The 22,500-nt window shown below is 39.5% G+C and overlaps 4 protein-coding genes across 6 annotated transcripts in view; 2 read left to right on the top strand and 2 right to left on the bottom strand.

The window, feature by feature from the left end:
- The window catches only part of LOC138015812 (sprouty-related, EVH1 domain-containing protein 3-like), a 17,062-nt gene extending 10,122 nt beyond the window's left edge, over positions 1-6,940 (top strand). For 2 of the 3 annotated variants that reach the window (XM_068862923.1, XM_068862924.1), the window contains one exon: positions 4,211-6,940. In XM_068862923.1, coding sequence (XP_068719024.1) covers positions 4,240-5,226 — 987 coding nt within the window. In that variant the 5' untranslated portion in view covers positions 4,211-4,239 and the 3' untranslated portion in view covers positions 5,227-6,940. Of the gene's footprint in view, positions 1-3,422; positions 3,556-4,210 lie in introns of those variants that run through there. The other variant, XM_068862922.1, reaches the window with a different exon arrangement.
- Positions 6,941-12,848: 5,908 nt separating this feature from the next.
- LOC138014975 (hippocalcin-like protein 1) lies at positions 12,849-15,672 on the bottom strand. Its single transcript, XM_068861869.1, has one exon. The coding sequence runs from the start codon at positions 15,167-15,169 to the stop codon at positions 14,564-14,566; it is 606 nt and encodes a 201-aa protein (XP_068717970.1). The 5' UTR covers positions 15,170-15,672; the 3' UTR covers positions 12,849-14,563.
- Positions 15,673-19,067: 3,395 nt separating this feature from the next.
- Positions 19,068-21,976, top strand: LOC138014968 (uncharacterized). The gene is made up of 2 exons (XM_068861863.1): positions 19,068-20,703; positions 21,166-21,976. The coding sequence occupies exons 1-2, from the start codon at positions 20,103-20,105 to the stop codon at positions 21,606-21,608; spliced, it is 1,044 nt and encodes a 347-aa protein (XP_068717964.1). The 5' UTR covers positions 19,068-20,102; the 3' UTR covers positions 21,609-21,976.
- The window catches only part of LOC138014974 (endoplasmic reticulum membrane protein complex subunit 7-like), a 6,644-nt gene continuing 5,831 nt past the window's right edge, over positions 21,688-22,500 (bottom strand). The window contains exon 4 of the mRNA XM_068861867.1: positions 21,688-21,974. Within this exon, the coding sequence (XP_068717968.1) occupies positions 21,831-21,974 (144 nt within the window). The 3' untranslated portion in view covers positions 21,688-21,830. The remainder of the gene's footprint in view (positions 21,975-22,500) is intronic.

Below are 22,500 nucleotides of genomic sequence, written 5' to 3'. Positions count from 1 at the left end.
GCGAATGCAAAATACTGCACTGATTTTCATTTCATTGCAAACCAAAACTCTTTGCCGAGTTGGTTATGTCGGACAGAATCATTTGTGCATGTTATGCTACAAGTAAGAAATGGTTTGATGCAGCTCAAGGGTATATATATATATATATTATTATATTATACATATTATTAATCAGTAGCGGTCAACTATATCAGCTAAGTGCTGAAAAACTTTATAAAAACTGACAGATCCGTTATGATCAGGCTAGGAACGACTAGGCTACGTGAAAAAAAAGCTTTACATGGAATTTGAAAGATATTGGTTCACGTTTTAAAGTTTAAGTGATATATTAGGTTAGCAGGAAGTGAATGAAAATCCTTGAAAACGTTTGCACACTTAGTCATATCCCTTATTTGGAGTCTCACGCCTTATTTGGGTGGTTTGAGCAGATTACTATAAAAATCCCTTGATCAGCGTAAAACAACCATGATAACCGCGAATACAGAAAACATCAGTTGCGCAGAAATGATTCCAAAGCTAGGATCTTCCAATTGAGAAAAGAATCTTCCTCTTCCCATGCAAACAGCACGTGAAGTAATATTCTGTTCCTATGTTACGTAGGCAATATTATCTAACATCAGTCACTTAAAACCCTTTGACTTCCAGGAGTGATCAGTACGTAAATTCTCCTCACAATTTCAATAAAAAGTCAGTCAGATAGGTATTGAGAATGAAGATAATTATCAGCTTAAGAGGTGTGATCTGGATATTGGAGAGTGGAGCAGAGTGGCCCAGTAGTTAGGGCGCTTGCCTTGAGATCCGGAGATCCCAGGTTCAACACCCGCTCTGACCACTCGTTGAATTTGATCCTGACAGTCCCTAGTTGAACTTCCCAGCTGCACTTGTAAATAGCCAACTGGTTTGCCTCTGGCCAAAGTAAACACTTAAGCCTCGTTTTCACTAGCGACGTAAGCATAAGCACAAGCAACACACGCAGGCGCATTTACTTGTTGTTAATTAGTGTCTAATGTTCAAACAAATGGCTCTAATGAACAACAAGCTACTGAGTTTGCGTATGCTTCTTGTGTTTGTTCTTGTGTCGCTAGTCAAGACCGGGCTTTAATGACTGGTCCCGAAGGAAACAGTCAATTTTGTTTCCCGAGAATCTCAATGTTTCCCCGAGGCGCAGCCGAGGGACACAAAATGAACTGTTTCCCGAGGGACCAGTCATTAAGTGACTTGTTATATAACACAAAAAGAAAAACGTGCAATGGCAACAGCAATGGCAGTCGTCGGTCAACATTCGCGGGTAACAGTGCACTGATTTTGCACTGTCAGCCGCTCAGAGACTTTTGGCGGGAAACAGTTTTATTGTTAGATGTCATGTGACCTCGAAGTAACCAATGAGAGCTCGCGCTGTTGGGGGAAAAAATTCCGCTGCATAACAATTAACAAGTATTGGATGAGGTTGAGCGTGTTAGCGATAATTATCAAGGCCAAAGTTTGTGTTATCTGCCGAAGCCGAAGGCTGAGGCGGATAACACAAACTGGGGCCTTGATAATTATCGCTAACATGCGAAAACCGAATTCAATAATTGTTTTATTATGCATATTCCTGAGCTGAGCTCCGCCATGACAAAACTGATCAAACTGCTGGTTAGTGTGTTAGGTAACGTCACTTCTGCATGCATAAAACTATTGTCTGTAGGTATGACGTCAATTCTACATATATAAAATCTATTGTTTGTAGGTATGACGTAAGAGAAACAGAGCAAGCAAGAATTAGCTGCGTGCTTATAGCCAATCAAAATCGAGCTTGTGACACCAATGTATAATAATTGTTGTTGTTGTTCTGTTCTGTCGTTTCGTTGTGTTTCATTGACCCTGAAAAAGCCCCTATGAGGAGGGGTCAATTACGTATGTATTGTATTGTATATGACACTAAAGTCTCATGACTAACCATGCAAGAAAGAAATCCATGGTACTAGTTAGACTAGTTAGGAGAATGAACGTTTCGATCGTGTGAATGAAAGAGTTCAAATTGATGAAAATTTCCATGCAGTGAATATTGAAATAAAGGCTTTCTTCTGTAATTGCACTCTTCAACTACTAAATTGAGAGGAAAACAGCATTCATTAAATTTGTTTCACTTAGGCTTTTAGATAGCTTCCAACCAAACTGACACATGATGCATAAACATCTCAATTTTATTTCGCCGACATAGTGTGAGCGAGTTTGAGTTCAGCTTAGTGTGAAACAAACCGCGTTATTTCGTAGTTAATAGAAAGGACTGGTTTGGAAGCTCGGCAAACATCAGAGGAGCAAACAAAGATGCTAAGATTTAGGTTGGAAAGTCCACGACCCTGCACAATCTTTTGTTTTGCGCTCATACACTATGCATGAATTACGTAACCAACACTTTTCTATTGGTTAGTTCCTCAGTACGGAGTAAACAACTATTGTGTTTTGTGCACGGTCAAGGCTAAAAAACTGAGAACAATAACCTACAACAAGAAAGTTGTCGGATTTGATAACCATTCCCCTACATCTCGAGCTCGCTCACAGGGTCCTCTCTCTTCCTGCCTGGAGAAAGTACCCTGGTTGCGGCTGGTCACGTATCGGCCAGATTTTTGGGGATTCCAGAAAGATAATTGAAGGGAGGGGTACAATGGTTAAATTTTTGTCTCCATTGAACTCATCTACTGAGCCCAGTAGGAGTGCAAATTAATTAAATTAAACATCGCTTGGGGCGAGAATTTCTGTTAATCTAAAACAAACTCCAAAAAAGCTATGTAAATCCTCTGTGTCCGTGGATATAGATTCGTGTCGGTTGTGTAGAGTGATTGGGGATCTAAAACCCTTCTACAAAGAAAAATCGAGCACTTCTTGCTAGCGTAGCCTTCAAAGCCTTCTCGTATTACAGAAAGCCAGAAGTCATTTGAGCGGGCGAAACAACAAGAACTACTGACTTACAAGTCGTACTTGGAGAAGTGCGTATTGGGCAAGTTAATTTAGGGTGAGTTCGATTGACCCTATTCCGGAATAAGAATATATGAAGTGATGATTTGAAACGGTATGTCTGTCGTTTTGAAGCAACAAGGATAATATAGATATGTTCAAAGACAATAAACGATTTAGTTCTACCAGACGTATAATGCGTCTCTCGCCCGTCTGTATACGGAACAAATTAAATGACGACCTAAAAGACGCATTGAATTCAAATTGCCCAAAGTTGCTCAGACGCATTATACAAGTTGAAGACCCACCCTCAAAGAGGATTTGATTTGTACACATAAACAAGTGACCAGCCGCAACCAGGATACTTTCTCTAAGGAAGGAAGAGAGAGGACCCTGGGGACGAGGTGGCTGTACATTGCCATTGATGGACATTTGGTTGACGTAAATCCGGAGTCAACCTGTCAAGCTATTGTTGTGTAAATGAACGGAGTACGTATTTTTCGTGTGTCCCTAAAATCGTGATCAATTGAGGACATCTCTTGATGCTCTTGTATAACTTAGCTTCTCACGAAAATTTGTTAGCTAAGCTCTCCAACCTTGCAACAACAATATCTCAAGGTAAGCTGTTAGCTCAGGTCAATGGTTTTTTTTTGGTGGGACATACGAAGCAGGTGTGACAAACATTGCGCCTATATCAAGTTTATATTTTGTCATAATTCTTCCTTCATCTCGCTGATAAAATTGATTTCTCTCACTCATTGTTATAGAGCTTTAATTCGTAGTTGTTTTTTTTCTCAATCCATGATCTCTGCAAGAGAACAGTCGGGTAGCACGCTTTATCGCAAGTTCTATGAAGAGACGTGTTCGGCTTTTTTAGTGAATAATGACGAGACTGATAAAAGGAATAGTGCTGAAAAGGATTCTCAATTTACATGTCGGGTTTCAAATAAGTTATTACAAATGACGCGAGTAAATTTTTTTTTTTTTAAATTCAAACAACAGATTTTATAGCACTTTTAATGGAGCGGCGCGGTTTGCTAGATGTTCGAACAGCTGAACTCGAACGGTGGACGGAGTGTTAATACCATTTGGGCAGCAGTAAAATGTGTAGACTGTTTTAACATATTGTTTGCCTGTGTAAAAATTGCCTGAAAGATTTTAATTAATTACGTTTACGCATTGGAAGCGGCATTTGCTTACGTACATCTTTTCCATTATCGCGGCAAGCGTAATTATCTGTCACATTATAATTCTCTCGTTTTATTTCTTCCAGAATTGAAAGATGCGAATGTAGATTTCAAGATGCACCACCAACACCAGCTGCCGTCATGTGCGAGTCAAATCGAAATCGATGTAAGAGGGGAATACTGCACCATCCAACAAGACTACTCACTGAAAACAGAGGGGGCACACACACCAGACCCTGGAAAGAACTCTCAAGTCATTCATCCTTCAAACAACCGTAAGACAGAGTATAATAACATAAATATGTCACCGCAAAGAAAGTTGTCCCGCTCGAGATCTAGCCCTGAATACCCAACGTCATCCACACACGACAACTCATCGGAGAAAGACAAGAAATCTTCTGCCGCAGCAAACGGATATCAATCGAATGGCAAAAAACCTAGTTTTATAGTATCGTCCGGGCGGCGAAGTACAGCTTGCGACTTAAAGGTTGGCAAGCGTAGAAGCACGGGCTCTCTCACAGGCCGGGAACCATTTCCTCCTCTCCGTTACTTTGCCTATTTAGGGAGGTATGGTCCATCGACAAAAACACCACAGCGCCCAAGAAATAGACTCCCCTCTGCGCATGACATACTGGCGGATCGACCCGTTCTTCTGACAAGCACTTCCCTTGTTTCTCCTTTTGCCACGAATGTGATCCGTCAAGAAATCGAAGAAATAGAACAACAGGAAGTACAGGCGGATTATGGTGACTTGTTAGACTGCTGTACATGCATGTGTTGCGTGAAGGCACTCTTTTACCATTGCACCCATGACTCTGATGATGAAAGCACATTGGCCGAGCATCCATGTTCATGTAAAGGGCCTGCACCCGAATGCGTTGGTCGTTGGGGCATCATGGGACTCGTTTCCATTTTCCTACCGTGTTTGTTGTGTTATTTACCGTTTGAAGCTTATTTTAGATGCCATGAGTGCGCGACAAGAGAAGTAAACACTGAAGCGGGCAATAGTGCTGGTCATCTCTCTAAACATCAATGTCCTGTCATAGTCACACAGGAGCCAACATCATCTTTCACTAGCTCACGAGCTGAGACGGGAATGTAAATTGGCGATGACAAAAACGGAACTGAAATTTATCAGAAACGTCAAGATGTACATTAAGACCATGGCTGAGTCGGGTCCTTTCGTAAGACTAGACGTTGGCCGCTGCAAACCACCCAAATGCTCTCTCGCCGGCCATATTTGTCGGAGACCAAGAAAAACTACGCCTACAAAAATATCCGGTTAACCATTCCTTATCGGCATCGAAGAAAATAACTATTTCTTGTACAAACACGTTCTTCTCTTTTTAGAACACTAACGTAGAAAGACCAAGAAAAACTACTATCTACAAAAATATCCGGTTAACCATTACTTATCGGCCTCGAAGAAAATAACTATTTATTGTACAAACACGTTCTTTTCTTTTTAGAATACTAACGTAGAAAAACAAGGGAATTTTTTTTTATGTTGGTAAAAAAACATTATCATATCCCTTATTTGCACTTTCAGAAATCCTTGTTTAAAGGAAACCTCCACTAAAACAAGAATGCAACTTCAAAATATTTAACATAATGTTTACAATCAAAATTGTTCAAACGTTTTCCAATGGAATCGTTTGTATCCGAAATAAATGAATTTTAAAAACGCTTGTTTTGGTTTTCAATTACCTGGACAACCGTTTTTAACATTTATTTATTTCGGATACAAACGCTCCCATTGGAAATCTTTCGAACAATTTTGATTGTGAACATTATGTTAACTATTTTAAAGATATATTCCTGCTTTGGTGGAGGTTCCCTTTAAGAAAAAAAATGTTAAGACTTTGCCGTTGGTAACTAATACTTTTTTAGAAATCAGGCATAGTTTGATGCTACAGTAGCTTACAAAGCTACGATTCAAAGACCATGCAAACGTTTCGACACTCGAAACAATAGTCCATTTCCGAGGTGCTTCATGCTTCAGTTTCAAAGCGAGTTCTGGTGCACAACCATTCGAATGGAAATGAGTTGCGTATTCTTATGCAAATCAAACTCATTTTCCTTACAATAGTTGAGCACCAAGACTCGCTTTGAAACCGAGACAAACAGCAACTCGGAAATGGCCTATTCGAACCGTGATGATGGCGGCCTTTTATCTGATATGCGTACACCTACTTGCACCGTATTAAAATAAAAGACTGCTGATCACAAATTGAGAGGCTCTTCCTTTCCCTTTTTAGCAAATTGGTAGCATGTAAAAGGACTCTCGCGATAACACTGAATCACCCATTATTAAGACATTGGACAGGAATGTCGAAACGTAATTTGGTCTTTGAATCGTAACGTTCTAAGCTTCATTCAAATTTATTCAAACCAGAACAGCATCAAATTATGTCTGATTAATTGTCAACCTTGCTGCAGTGTGAACTCTAACTATTTACAAATATATAGCAAGTGTCGCCAAAACCAAGCTCACTCTTTTATAAAGCAAGCCATCATTCAAAAAAGAAAACAGCACCCGTCGCTTAATTGAGCCGCCTAGAGACCGATTGAGTGAGCTAACCAATTGGTGTTCAGGCTGATCCGGTGGCACAACGAACGCCCACTCAGCTCAGGAACACTGGTATAAAATTAATGCTCTGCTTTTCCGGTGCCGTAGAAGTTTGTTTTAGTTTCGTTTTGCCATGATTAAAGATATTTAAGAAGTGCGAATGATATATGCTTGTAAGTTAACTATGATGCGCATATCTACGACACCCAACGAGCAAATTAAATCAAAAGCCTTTGATCATGAGAAACATTTCTAGGCTCCTTGTAATGGATAAACACTGTCTAAAGAGATTTTTCTATAACCTAGAAAAATTTGATCTGTTCGGATATCTTAGCTGAAAACTGAAGTGTCCGAAATTTTTAGGGAATGATACCTTCATTTCAGAAATTGCTAGCTGAGCGTTACCTTCCAAGAACTTCAACCAAACCATTTGCTCATCCCAAACTGCTAGGTGACCTTTTTAAGTGTCTTCTTAATTTCAAAAATGTCCCTTCCGCAAACGTAAGATACTACTTTTTCCTGGTTGCGAATCTTTTAGGACATGTTTTAGTAAAGAAATCTGTAGCTGATATTCGATGTAAGGAGAAATGTAGACCCGGAAAAATATCCGCGTCACAGATGGGATTTGAACCCACGACCCTCCGTGATCTAGTCGGATGCTCTAACCACTGAGCTACTGGAGACTCTATGGTGAGCAAGGGTCAATTTGTGGGTCTCGACTGGAACCGCATCGCGCGGCTACACAGCCAAGTATTGACTAGCATATTTGAAACTCACTAACAGCATCGCGCTGTCACATTAATGCATATCAAGATGCAGCCAACCAACCTCCAAAGTGAGTGTGTTGTGGCATATGGCTGTAATTCTCCTGATTAGGGTGTTGAAGTGGACTTGGAGAAATTAAAAGACATTTAAAGTTACTTAAAATAAAGAAAAAAGGCGAGGTTTTTCGCAATTTCGAACCCAGAGGCCAATTTCTGGGCAGTCCCGAAGCTTTTCGGGCGTATCAATTTTGGGTGACATATGAAATCCCTTGTTATCTTTAAAAGGAAAACGTTTCAAGTTCTGGACCGTTTGCAATTGTTGTCTTTTTACTAAGTCTTGGAAACAAAGACCAGTTTAAAGAGCAGTTTTTAGGATTTTTCACGAATTACTTTCCGGGCCCAAAAAGATATCGAGACTTCTGAGATACTGGCCCCATGCAGAGCTCCTCTCCTTTGCGCATGTCTGAGGGCGCAGAAATACGACCGGAGCTCGGTGACAAGAATGAATTCTCACCTCGTTACCAGTGCCTCGGGGTTTACATGAGATAGCAAGCCCGTGCGTCAACTCAGCGCAACGCAACCATCAGCTCGTAATTAGACGTTATCTTTGAGCACTTCTCAACCCCTGGAGATGCCCACACAAATCACAGCGAGTTGGGAAAGTAAAAACACCCTTTCAGCCTCTAAGGAGGAAAATAAGGGTGAAATTGGGCGAAAAGCCCCGAAAACGATGGAAAACGAGTCTGATGCTTCAAATTGCCGTCGTTTCGCCAGCTAGTGATTTCGCCATGCAACGATCGGTTCGTCAACGTTTCGGGTCAGTTTGCCAACTTCTGGCATACGTAACTAATGGGTACATTTCCAGTAGCTATTGTACAAATGTCATATATCGCGTACTCGAAACTGTTTTAAACGGCTCAACTCGAGCACAATGGGCACACTTCTAGAAGAAAAACTGTTGTACATTGTAAGCACAATGAGTCTAGTAAACAAACTGATTGTATGTAGTTAGCGCAGCAATCGAGTCTAGTAAAGAAATTGCTTGTATACATAGTCACAATTCGAATTACCGCCACTGTTTCGCTGTCATCGGATCTTAAAATAATACAAGTTCAACTTGGCTAAGCTAGCTAAATCAAAGAGGTGTTAAAGAATAAGATATTTTTTCTCATACGTGTTTTGTTTTTTTCTTTCTTCATTTGCCTAAAGTGGAAGCTCGGGAAAACGAATATGTAATTACGTCCTAATTCACTTTGTTCGAACGAACGTAAATCGTCTTATTTCTTAATCATATAAGCAACAGGAACAAATACATATCGGAGGATCGCGAGCGGATACAAGCACAACGTTTAATGTACAGCTTTGAATAAAAACCTGACACAATCGATACAAATACTTGAATTACAGACCCAAGGAACCAGACACAAGTAAACGGCTGGTGCCTGATCCCTTAAAATACGCATCTTTTGCTACATCAGCTCAGTTTTCCAGCTACCAAGGTAGTTTCAACAATCTTTCGGAAACCGCCTTGGAATTGTCATCACTGAAAACTGAAGTTATTCTGCCTGAGCGAAGACTGTGCATGCCATTGATTTTAGGATCACAGCCCAAAAGGGCGAGGGCGTCCTTGAATACTTCCCGGCGTCTAAGCTGAGACTGTTCGCAACACATACCTGAAAACCATTGGGAGTTGGCGAATGACCGCCTTACCCGTCGTCAAATGGTGACAACAGGACCGAGAAGAAAAAGAAAGAATATTTAATGTGGTTTGGGGTCTCAAGTAAGCCTATACCCTAACTAGTGTTTCACATGCACATATTCTCACAAACGCTTTGCAAAACTCGTTTAGTGGGCTTCGAGAAACGATGGAATCAGGTTGTAAGAACCTTGGAAATCTATTCGCGAAAGCACGCGGTCAGGATGAGGATCCTGACGTTCCTATTGAGTCGGTGAATGAAGAGCTCTATCTATCGGTGAATATGCAGGGGTGGCGCAGTGGTGAGAGCACTTGCCTCCCACCAATGTTGCCTGGGTTCGATTCCCGGTCCCTGCGTCATATGTGGGTTGAGTTTGTTGTTGGTTCTCTCCTTGCTCCGAGAGATTCACCTCCGGGTACTCCGGTTTTACCCTCTCCTCAAAACCCAAAACTGCCAAATTCCTATTCGATCCGAAATGCACGAACACATGTTGAACGAGCTCCTGAGCGCTCTTAAGGTGTTCCATTTCTATTTTCATATTTTCGCTTTGAGAGCGACGAGGAGCCGCCCAAGAGAAGCAAAACGTCAAGGAAAAGTGAAAAGCCTAGCTCAAATGTACCACAGAAGGCTTTATGAAACCCCAGAAAACTGCAACCAAAGAGAATCAGGGTGTCTGGTACAACTTGGATGAAACATATTATATCTGACACAGTAAGTCTCTTTACAGATCTTGGACTCTTTATCAACGCTGAGAAATCAGTTACACACCAAAGTCACCAAGTGCGGTCTAAAAGCGGTGCAGCCGGTGCAGCCTATCAGTCTATAACAATCAGGCAAGATAGAAAAGAAAAAAATCAAAACATTGTGCACACAAATTGGCCTCTTCGGAAAATACCATAATAATCTTGTAAGTCCCAAGAGAAACTGGAAACAATGCTTCTGCGGAATTTTGGGGGACAAACAAAGAGTAATGTGGTATTTTTCCAAGTGGCCTATACAAGAGCAAAGGGTGGTCAAGGTCATTGAGGTGCAATTGGCACAGCTTATTGGAATATTAGTTTCCAGCCTTCAAGGTGCACTGTTTGGCATGCTCCATTGGCGGCAACTAGAAATTAAGAAGAATTTGGTCTTTAAAGTCTCATAATTAATATTAGTATCACCCAACTAGTGGACTAATGCAAATCCTGAATTTTGATTGGCTACGCTACTAGAGGACTATTAGTACTAGTCCTCGAGTAGCTAAAAGCGTGACGCTTTTTTTCGTCTTATTCCCAAATAAATATTTTTTTAACTTGCATTTGTTAACTTTATTATTGCCTTTTCTATCCGACTAGTTGGGTGATACTAAAACAATTAGACCCTTCGCCCTCAAGGGCCACCGGTCAATAGCCCATTCGGCTTCGCCTCATGGGCTATTGATTCGTAGCCCTTGCGGGCTACGGGTCTAATTGTTAATGAGTGCTTTCGTCTCCCTAACACTCAACGAAAAAGCTGACCTCATGTGGTGGCTTACTAATGTGAATATGGCTTTCAATCCCATTAATCATGGCAACCCAGAGGATGAGTTACAAGCAGATGCATCTAAAACTGGCTGAGTTGTCTACTTAGGTGGTTGTCTCTCTCCGGGTTTATGGCCCAACCCATAGATTTGATTGCATATCAATGAGCCGGAGTTGAAAGCTAAATGATAAGTCTTAGTAAAAGGACGATTTACCATTAGCACAAATTTAGATTTTGAGCCTGAGTTCTGTTGACTATGCCATCGACATTTGCTAAGGCCACCATAGCATGTTATAGTCAGGAAAATATCGCTATTCTGTCGCCTCTTTTAGGCCTCCTTTTAATGAGGTGAAAAATCAGGCTATCGTACATGGATTATTGCAAGATTCACTCATTCCGTCATACAATAAAACCGTGACCCACTTTTTCAAAAGTTACTTGCAATTCATCTATGGTCAAAATATACTGGTTTATATATCAAGAGTTGAGGTTTTGAACAATCATCAGCAAGAGAAAGGTACCTCCCGTTTATTTCTCTTATAACCAGTTGTAAACTTCAGTGCCACTACGACCAAAAAATAAATTTTCTATTTTTCTTTGGATTTCAAAAGTATGTTAACTAAACATTAAGTGACCCAAGTTTTAAGCCTCGATTTCAAAGAGATACCTGTTTATTTTAACTGAAATTTTCCTATTTAATAGTCCGCCATTACTAACTTAAAAATCTTGAGAGAGCTGGATCGAGGAGAAAATGACGTCAAAGACTGAATTAATATGCAGCACGGGAGTTTCGGGCTTTCAGGCTTTTAAACTCGTGTTTGCATATATAATAAGATGCGTTTACACGCTGGAAGTCAATGACGTCACTTTTCACTAGATCCAACCCTCTGAGGTCCAATCGGTCAGTTTTGGAACACGAGTAATAGCGGACCGTGAAATCCAAAACTTCAAGATAAAAGCCTCTGCATAAAAATCAAATCTCAAAATTTTGCCAGTCAAGTGTTAAGCAATCACACTTTCAAATTCTGAAGAAAAAAAGGAAGTAATTTTTTTTAGCATAGTAGCAATAGCACTTTAAGTTTCGTTCTTAAATAAACCGATCTTTTCAAATGGAACAATATTCCGTAATTCAGTGAATCCTCGGTTTAGGGCCTGATTACATGGAGAAAATCCTAGCCTGGTTTCAGAAACCGGGCTTGGATTTTCAGCCCGGCCAAACGGGCTGCGAAATACGCAAAAAGTCCATGTCATCGAAATGAAATTTCCGCCCGGACTGAAAAAGGAACGTGAGCATGCGCATCGACTGTGTTTTCGCATCTCAGTAAATTTTCTCGCGCAAATTTGCGTTTTGCGCCCGGGCTGAAACTCGCCATGTAATCAGGCCCTTAGAGATGACGTTACGGCACCCTGCTAGCAGAGCCTTTCTTTTGCTTGCTCGATTTGGCGTTCTCGAGAAAGGGTCTGCATGAATCGAGTAAGATCTTAATTGAATATGCGCTGCATGTTGCCAGGATACAGTCTCGAACCCAAGCCTAATATGCCAGATCTCGCCGCCATCTTGGTTTTTCATGGTACAGCGGGCTCAATTATAACCATCGGTTCTGTCACTAAACGGACGCTCGCACTGGAAAAACCGGTTTGACGAGAGAAAACAAGATTGACTAGCCCAGAAGTTCGGGCTGCGGCGGCTTCAAAGAGTTGACGTGATTCGGGCAGAGCCTACTTTTCTCCTTCTCAGTAAAGAAAAAGACAAATGGAGGCTCTGCTCGCAGGGTGACGTTACGGACGCCATGTTTGTAAACCTCGCGATGCCGGCAATATATCTCTCTTTATGCAATGTTCTCTCAATGTTTTTGCTTGAAAACATGCCCGCTGATCACGACAGTGAAACCCAATAATATAGATTTTTTCAATTAAAAAGAATTTCGAGCTTGTTTGTCGATTCTATTTCCTAACATATCAGATATCTTACACCTTTCAAAAAACAGGCAAACAAGTGAAACGGCTCCAAAATAGGGTAACAACATGTCAGCCGCGTATGCAAAAGTAAAAAAACACTCCTATTAAAAACTGACTGATTCAAACCAACGCCCGCATTAAAAGAAAAAAACAGTTAGTGGCATGAGGAAAAATTAAGCAAAGAAAACTTGCTTTAGTAGTTTTCAGACAAAAAATTGTTAACACTGAGAAACAATTTAAGATGGTTTTCCATTTTAATAAACTTCTATTGTTACTGAGAATAACTAAAGTTACCAATTGATCATAGAGTAAACTACAACATCAAAGTTAATCAAGTCTCACTCTTCGTTCATTACTGGGATTGTACAAAAAAAACCAGCCGCCACATTTAGCTAAAAAGCATTCCATACATGAGAAAGACACGTACCGACAAAGTTATAGAGGAATGGCTGTTCATACACTTCTCTCTCAGTCTCTATTAAGAGATTTATTTTTGTCTTCTATAAATTTTAAACCTATACTTAGAGAAGCTGGACAAATTGTTATATACACTATGAAGATTTATAGCCTTGTTGCCAATGGAGAAATTTTCTAATGTGCTTTTATTTTAAGTAATAACAATGAGATATCCCTTTTTGTCGCCTATAAATTGATGTAATAAATAAATGGTAGCTACCATAACTTTTAATTTGGAAAAGTGATAAATTGGTATCATTGTAAACAAAGAATTTTCTAACATTCTGGTCAAAAACTTTAATTTCTAAACAATAAAAATAATAAAATAGAAAATTGTTTGAATTTTATAGTTTTTAAAAAAGTTTTAGTTCCCTTTTATCAGAGAGTGACACGATATGATCCCAGGTCGCGCTGCGTTGCAGACAAGAACTTAGCAGAACAATTCACGGTCGCTATATTTACAATCAACTCAGTGTCACGCGTTTAAGGTGAATGTGTCAAAACCCCCAAAAAATTACCATTGCGGTGTAGTACAGCTGTGAAGTCATAAATTAAACAAAAGCTACATATTTACATAGGGAAAGATCAATATGGTGTTCCCCTTTTTTTTCATGTTGTCAATCATATCATCAAACTAAAACAGGAAATTCTCAAAGAACGTTTTGCTGGTGAGGATTTGCCAAGCAAAAAGGATTTAATGGTTTTATCTCCATAAAAGCTAAAGTGTTTGAAAAGAAGATCATAAGGAAACTCTACATTTGCTTAAGTGAATTGTCTTTACCGCATCGCATTTAAATGTTATTCCTTTGTTTAATATTTAAAGGCTTGATCAATCCTTCGCAGATTTCAATTCCCGTAAGTCGTTGCTAATAAAGTAAATCCTTGCAAAAGACTCCTTTGTATTTTCTGAGGCTTTGCACTATTCACGAAACTAAGTATTATTGATACGTAACTTGAGAGAACCGAAAAAAAATGAAGTCTATTCACATTTTAACTATATGCAGACCCACGCTGCTTTTCATGAGAAGAAAGTTTAAGCATAAATTTATCCGGTGGTAGATCATTTGTTTCTGATAATTTTGCAACACTGACGAAATGGAACAAGTTCTAAATGGTTTATGCTTACAGTTGTGTGTTGTGTGTTTTTTAAAGTAATATCTGTGGCAAAAAAGTCGAGTTATATCAGTTTCAAATTCAGCTTCTTTAATCTTTGAAGTAGAACGAATTTCTTAAAACGTTGGATATCACGTGAATGACACGCAAATAATGACAAATGCAATGGTATCAAATGTCATCCATTATTGTGGTAACTTGTTCTACTTAAGCTCAACTTCCTCAACGAACTCTGAAGTTCCAACCTCACAAAACTGAATCAAATGCACGCAACAACCTGCTCGAAGAGATCATTATGCAAGTCACTTCCAAGGAACAATTTTGTCACAAATTCGAGTGTACCATAATATATTGCAAATGTAAACACTGCATTAGTCTGGTTTACTTCGCGCCGGCTGGATCCAATAACCGCATGAGAGAAGGATAGCATTGAACTCCGCGAACAAACTCGGTCTGGGTGATTGTACCATCATTGTCACGGTCGAGTTTTGCCATCAATTTGTTTGTAAACTTTTCAGGAGTGTTTTCGTCCCTTGGTAGATTTATTTTGTCGCCTGCGAGCCGGAAAATCCCCCTTACAATTTCCAGCATTTCGGCACGGGTGACCGTTCCGCTGCCATCCTTATCGTACATCTCAAACGCCCATCGCAATTTCTGTTCTTGTGTTCCTCGCGAGATGATAGACAAACCTTGAATGAATTCGTGAAAGTCAATTGTTCCGTCTCTGTTTTTGTCGAAAGTGCGAAAAACGTGCCCAGCAAATATCGACGCGTCGCCGGTAGAATAGTGATTCGTGTACAATTCCGCAAACTTCTTCTCCGACATCTTCCCATTCGGGCACTTCTCACGGAAAGCTTTATGCCACTTGTTTAGTTCGTGTTCGGAAAATTCGGTTGACAGTCGCAATTCTTGGATATCCTCTGATGTAAGTTTGTTTTTGTTTTTCTTTGCGCCGGTGGATGATTTTTTCGAAGCCTTGTTTCCCATTTCCGCTTGCAAATCTTGCTAAGTTCACAAAAATGTTGCACTGCGTATCCCGCCCCCGTGTGTGATAGAAGCAATTTGGTGTCGAAAGACTTAACGCTGCTGCTACTAGATTGAAATTTAAATTTACAAAGCTGCGCTGGAGTACTGCAACACGCTATTGGTCGCTAGGTAATTTGCATAGAAAAGAACTTTACCACCTCTCAGTAAATTGTCGCTGTTGCTATTGCGAAACTCAAGATGATCCTTGATCCAGTACAGTCAAAGTTACATAAATGATTTATGGCGTCGATAGTCGAGTAGTTTTCAATCTGTTGATCGTGGGAGTAAATCAGAAATAAATCAAAATAATAAACAAAATGGAGGGTTCAAATTAAGCTCTGGTGTGGATCAAATAGTAACTCCAAGAGCATTTATCATGCAAGCTTCACAATTTGAAGGACATAAGATTATCTGTCAAAGTCAAAGTTAAAATTTAGACTGTACGTCAAAATAAGTGCGCGAACAACTTTCTCAAAAAACTTGATTGACATCGGTTTTTTTGTGACAAAACAAAACTTTGTCTCGTGATAGGAAAGTAACATGGCCAAAAAATTAACAGTGTAATATATTGATAGACCGAAAATTGTCGAATCTGGGAAGATCTGAAATTTTCGCGATGGGTTTAATAGAATTTTAAATAATGACAGGTTCTTCGTGACTTGTTCTTCATCACCAGATAGTTTGTCCAAATCTTACGCGATCCAAATATGAAATACTAAGCTCCAGGAGTTTGCTAAAAATCAAGGCTGGGAGACCATTAAAATTTGGACAACATTTTTAAGAGTTTACTTCGCCTTGCTTTCTTTTCGATTAAAGAAAACAGGTGTTAACGTGTTTATGAATACGCAGTAGTAACATAAGATTGTGCGGCCTTCAAACTGCATCACACAAAAGGCGACTAAAAACTCTTTTCGGAATCATGTAAACGAAAAAAATCGGCCAAGAAGCTCCACGCGGATATTTCTACCTTCATGCCGAGTTCAAGTTTTCATAAAAATTAAAATAAAATAAAAACAGGAATTTGTCTAATTCCAGTACTTCTTTTAATTGCTCGTCGTGTCATTACAGTATTTCCTTACTGGAAGATAATTATCTCAGACGCAATTTTTACCATGGAAATACTCTGTTGCAACTTTGTTGCCCATCGTTTTTCGATGAAAACAAATGTTGCCATTGTCCGATTAAGAATTTACAGTTGAGCCATAAAATAAAGTTCTTAAAACTGATTTCTCAGGGCGTGCCCCGTTTCATTAAAAGGAAGCAATATTCTTGCCGTAAGAATTAAAACTTTTCAATATGGAAAACTAAATGGGGAAGTATTGTATCATGATCCTATAGAATAATATTTTGAAAAGTGCCAAAGATCTAAAAGTGTCCAATTTGCGCAAGTAAAGGAATGATTCAAAATGAGTATAGAAAATTTGAGAGCTGCTTTATCAATGCTTATTCTAAATTGCAATTTATCTTCCACCACAGGTTGACAAAATAATCATGAATATTTAATTTGTTATGAATCATTATGTTCATACATTAATTAAAGCCTAACAAAGAAACATTGAAAATGTTTAGAAAATGTCTTCATTTTTTCCATCAATTTTAGAAATAAAAGTTGGGATTCACTTGGACTAATCATCTTTTGGAAAATTACATGGCCTCAGAAACTTAATTAAGTGACGTGTCATTGCAAACATCACGCACCGGTTTGTCCAAGATGCAGGTAATACACACAAAGCCCGGTAAGGGTTTTTCCGCATCTTCTTGGTATCCAAATTGCTTGAAATTTCTTCTGCACAATTTAATAAAGTAAAGGGGCTTTTAAAACGCATGACTTAAGTTCCATAACCGGGACAAATCAGCGAATCTTTTAATCACGGTGAGTAACCCTCTCTGAGTCGTCACTTCGGCTGCCGAGCAAGAAACGGAGACTCCGTGAACAAGCCTCAGTTTCCTATCATGCTCAGTTGGCGGTGAAAAGCCCTGGGAACGAGGTTGCAATAGCACGAAAACCTGCGGCTTTTGATCATTTCACATCTGACACTGACCAGTTTCTGATTTCTCCTTAAAATTTCGCAGTGCATTGAAACATATAGGTCATGAGAATGAAAGAGTTATATAATTACTTAACATTAAAGAAAGCATTTGATTTGTCTGCAGATTCTAGCATGCTTTAGAGTTTTCGTTTTCCGGCGGTGGCGTGCAATGAAACGAGAGAGTTAGTTAATAGCAAGTCCCTCATGAACTGTCTTATCAAATGCCTGACCTACTTAACGCCCTTACTCGAAATCGGAGACTGAATTGCTAAGGGCGCGGCTCGGCGAGGTCGGACCGAAGAAGCTGAGCTGCCGGCTAGGCTGGTGATTATCGCCCGCGTTCAGCAACGAAGACCAAACAGTCCTTGTTTGACTTCTTCGAGATATATCCTCCATTTTAATTTGTTATCATTGATTGTTTTTGCTGTTATTTTCAAGATGGAACTGAAGGGGATACGTGCATGAAGGTGCAAGAACGATGAGACTGAAGTTAAGACAAGTTCACTGGTTTTTCCACTGCAGCTGGTAAACCTGAGCGAGATTATTCCACTCTGACTGCAAATTAGCTTTAAAGTGATCTATTTATGAGAAGAGCTGGGTAATTATAATCACAGAAAACACCTTTCAAGCAGTGCTCTTACTGATTAAAGAAATAAGAAAAATCTGACGTCTGACGTCATCAGAGCCACTACATGTTTGAGAAACGAAAATTAATCAATCCCTTGTTTTTGAAACGCAAAAGTGTATTTTGCTCTTTTCCAACAATATGACAAGTGAATAGAGTGTTTCCAGGAATCGTTACATTGTTACAGCGTAAAGTTCCCTCTAAAGTTAGCGTGCGTCAACAAGCTAGCATCAGATTGCCTTTGGGCTTGCGTTTCAACGAGATTTTTACGAATGGCAATTTAAAAGATGAACGTGGAATAATTTCCACAGCGGTTAACCTGCAAAATGCCATCTGTACAGAATGAAGACTAAACATTCCACTAAAGATCATCGATGTAGCGTGGCAATTAGGCTTTTTTCCTTAACATGATCCGAGATCAGCCTCCTGTGACGACAATTAAACCACATAAATTTTTTTCTTATCCTGTGGTATCTCTTCGAATTCAGAAAAAAAAAAAACAATGAAACCACCACACGGGTTTTAAAAACCTTTTGTCGATTGTTTGAACCGTGCCAGTGCTCAAAAATTAACGACGTTAACACTTCTCTCCGTTACAGCAATGCGATTAGTTGGTGGTTCAGAAAACCAGGGCTTTAGTAGACGTTTTTGAAATGTCTTCTTTTTATCGATTTGGGAACGTGCCGTGTTTCCGTGTTTTGGTCTGAATCAAAATTGCAACTGTATAAAATGTGGGCTCAAGATATCTGTTCCCACGATTCTACTTCTATTTTGTCTCTGATAATTAGGGGGCGTAGGTATTGTATACGCACATTTAAGCACCTTCGTTGCCTTCCCTTTGTAAAGCGAATCGTTAAATAAATATTGAAAAAAAAACATATGTGTGGATATCAGTGTGATAAAGCCGTGACTAAAAATGATACCCGTGAAGTGATATGATATCATTTCACTGCAGTGAAATGACATCATATCACTTCACGGTTTGAAATGTCCACTCAAATAGACTGTAATAATAGGCCATTTCCGAGTTCATGTCTGCCTCCTCTTCAAAGCGAGTCAAAGTGCGAAGTTTTTGTGATTGTAATAAGTTCTATTTTGCATATGAATGAAAACTAATTTTCATAACAAAAACTTCGCACTTAGACTCGCTTTGAAGAGGAGGCAGACATGAACTCGGAAATGGCCTATTTGGTTGGACCAATCGGGTAGCACGTTATATTTTAGCTGACGCCTGGCGCCTGGACTGACTTCATAAGAAAATCCTCGGATTAAGCAATAAAGAACCGGTACACGATACGAAGTGAATAGAGGTAGAGACAAAGCTATTTACGACTATGAATGCGTGGACTGTTTTTTTCAATTTTTTTTTATTATGATGATGTTGTAATTAACAGTCAATCGTCACAATAACTAAAACCTGACCGTTTAAATCGGCTCTTAGGTATAATATCGTAAAACACTGCTATTACCTCGTTTAATAGTCAGGAGCTGTCCAAGGTCCTTTTGAGTTATCTCAATTGAACATTACAGCATTGTCATGTGTCTCTATAGAGATTCCTTGCAAACCACCTATATCTTAAATAGATAATTAAGCATTCAAATTCTTGGTTTTTAGTGCATAGACGTAATTAATACCTCTGAGTCATTTATCTTTTCGCTTCTATACTAAAATCATCTTGCTCCTTGATTTATTTACAGCCGGACGACGAATACAGCAGAAGCGTCATTTCAGAGTTGTACCGGCAATGCATTCAAAGTTCCTTCCTATTCAAGTTAAAGCAGAGCATTAAAATACAAACGACAGTTGTGATGATTTAGGAACAAAGATAAATATGCGATATAGTATACGAATAAAAAATGATCCGCTATTAAATAATTAAAGGTGTTTTCAATTCCTCTAACCCTGACAAGGGTCTATACAAAGGCTAATGGCACAGAGGTGAAAATTGTCGTATTCAAAACTTACATGTACTTTGTTTCAGAGCATTTCAATGAAGCTTCTGAAGTAATTTCTCGACTCCTCTACTTTTGCATGTTTCTTTTAAAGCTCGTGCCACATTCTCAGCCAATCAGAAAAAAACAATGTTTTCTAACACTTGGCACCCGCTGAACCGAATTGAGTTGTGATTTGCCCATTTCATGTGTCTGTCTTGAATGGCCCACTTAATTCCGTCCGTTTTGGTTTTTCGACCCTGAATTTAAAATCACCCTCTCGTGTACAAGGCAAGGAGAAAACATCATGGCGTCCGCTAAGTCGAAACCTGTGCCTCGAAAAGACAAGATATGCGTGTGGACTCTACCTGAAGGCTCGCAACCTGCAGTTCGTGTTCAAGTAGAATCAGGAAAAATCCGCGCTGAGGATCTCCTTGAAATAGTTGGTAAAACATTAGAAATTCACGCCAGCAACTTGCAGTTTTTTGGATTGTTCCGTGGGATCGAAAATCCAACAAAAAAATACGGCAATAACGAGTTGATTTTTCTTCCTTGTCGCTCAGTTATTTCATTTCAAAAGTGGTCATTCGATATTCCAAGAGAACAGAAATATCTGAAGACAGACGCGGGTGCGATGCGGTTAATTTCCGTACATTGCGTCGAAGATATCAGATCAGGAAGAATAAAACCTAAGCCGGAACATATCCCTCTCATAGAGGAGTACAGAAATCCTGTTTTTCCATGCGATAAACAATACGTCGAACTTTGTCAAAAGATGTTTGGGTATGGTTATGTTTATCTTTATGATTGCACTGTTAAAAACGATTTAAAGGTGAAAGATGTAAGATTAAATGAAGGAATGAAGGTCGACTTGATTGCCAATAGAAGAGGATTAATGCTCAAATCAGGTAAGTTTGTTGATTCAGCTATAGATTCAGGTATGGACTCGGATAAAGAATTTATGGATTGGTCGTGTGTCGATAGATCAAACTGTCAACCAAAGACGACAGTTACATTGAAAAAGAAAGAAGCATTGGTTTCCAAATAGTCGACCTCTTGCCCAGAAAACAATAAACTCGACAAAAACGAACGATGAAATCAGATTACTTATTGGGGTAACATTTCAACCGACTGTATAAGGATCGACAGGTGTACATATACATGAGACCTGAATACGAATCGTCAAAACTTTAGAAGAGAGAAGAGTTGAGACTAAGCGTTGTGACTTTTCAGTTTTAAACACGTTCATTGGGTTTTTCCAAGCGCGCGTGCTCAGAACCTAAGAATCGTCTTGTACATGTACCTCACTCTAAGCGTCGCTGTTTATCTACTCAAAGTATTCTTACAGAAGTTATTGCCCTCCTTCACAGATAAGACAGCGTTTTTCGCTCCGTGGAGAAAGATACGCCGCTGGTCACAAGTGCAAGGTGATAGTGTCCACTTTGAAGTTTACTTCACAGAGGAATTGCGGTTTGATTGGATCGAGGTTGAGACCGAGCAGGTGGCTTACCTAATGTCCGTCATCGCAGAGTGCATCTACCTAATGCAAAAAGATTACAATGAACCGGAAGCTGCTTCGAGCAGCTGGACCGGAAGCTCTCTTAAGAAAAAACTGACATGGAAGCTTATCAAGAGTGAACTCTTCTCTAAGAAAAACAAGGAAGAGGAAAATGAAGATGACGATGATGAGGCTTGCCAAGGGTTCGATAATTTGGAAGAGGAGGCTTCAACTGACGAAGGGTCTGAAGACGAGGAGGAGGTGAAGGAAGCTATGGCTGCGTCTTCACGCCGTGGATCTCAATACCTTTTTTGACTAAACAAAAGGCCCTTTGCGGTTTCAATTCGGGACATTGTTTTGCGGTTGATAACAAATTATTGATGACACAACCCGATGCCTTTGAAAGACGATGGGCTCAATGTTTTAATTGGCTTCTTTTTTTCTTTTTTTTTTTTTGCAAAATTTTAACATGAGCATTTCCCTCACTCGCGTTGCAATTGTACATTAAGTGATAATTTACAGAATTCTGAGTAAAACTTAACGCCTCCTAGGACTTCCCACCACAGCTTTTTTACTGGTTGTCTTTTTCTTACTGCCAGAAGAAAAGTTTTTGGCAAACCAATCTGATATGTCCGGTAAATCTTTGGACTGATTAAACATGTTCATTGATGACTGCATTTCCTAAAAGATAATGAAGAAAACGAAAACAAACCACAGTCAAACAGAGAACAGCTTTGAAACACCCTAGTATTTTGTGGGATGCGCGGTGGCCTCATGGTTGGTGCGCTCGACTCCGGCTCGGGTGGTCCGGGTCCGGGTCCTGGCTGGGGACATTGTGTTGTGTTCTTGGACAAGACGCTTTACTCTCACTCATAGGCTCGGAAAGCGCTTACCTTACCTAAAATACTTTCGGTATGCTATTATGCAGCAAGGAGATAGCCAATCGAATGTGTGGATAATAACTTTTAATGGTACCTTAAGTGGCTTTAAGGATTTCTCTGATAATTTCTGCTGTCCTGAACGTTACTCTTTTAAAATAGTCACATGTATGTATGTATTTGCTAATCTGTTAAAGGTGCTTGACCTTTAAGTTCTTACTACCATAATACACTTATCTTCAAATGCAAAGGTGGTTTTAGTGAAAAGTGGTGTCACTGAAATAACTTCTTAAAAATCAGCTGGCAAATTTGATGATCTCTTATTCCTG

The sequence above is a fragment of the Montipora capricornis genome, chromosome 9 (genome assembly GCF_036669925.1).
Source record: "Montipora capricornis isolate CH-2021 chromosome 9, ASM3666992v2, whole genome shotgun sequence".
Classification (NCBI taxonomy): Eukaryota; Metazoa; Cnidaria; class Anthozoa; order Scleractinia; family Acroporidae; genus Montipora; species Montipora capricornis.
The sequence above is the reverse complement of the archived record's forward strand: the minus strand, read 5'-3'. Positions and strand labels throughout refer to the sequence as shown.

Excerpts from the sequence above, each read along its gene's own strand:
- LOC138014968 (XM_068861863.1), top strand. The coding sequence starts at position 20,103 with ATGGCGTCCGCTAAGTCGAAACCTGTGCCTCGAAAAGACAAGATATGC. Across the intron at positions 20,704-21,165 it reads AGGATTAATGCTCAAATCAG|ATAAGACAGCGTTTTTCGCT; the intron begins GTAAGTTTGTTG and ends CCTCCTTCACAG.
- LOC138014975 (XM_068861869.1), bottom strand. The coding sequence starts at position 15,169 with ATGGGAAACAAGGCTTCGAAAAAATCATCCACCGGCGCAAAGAAAAAC.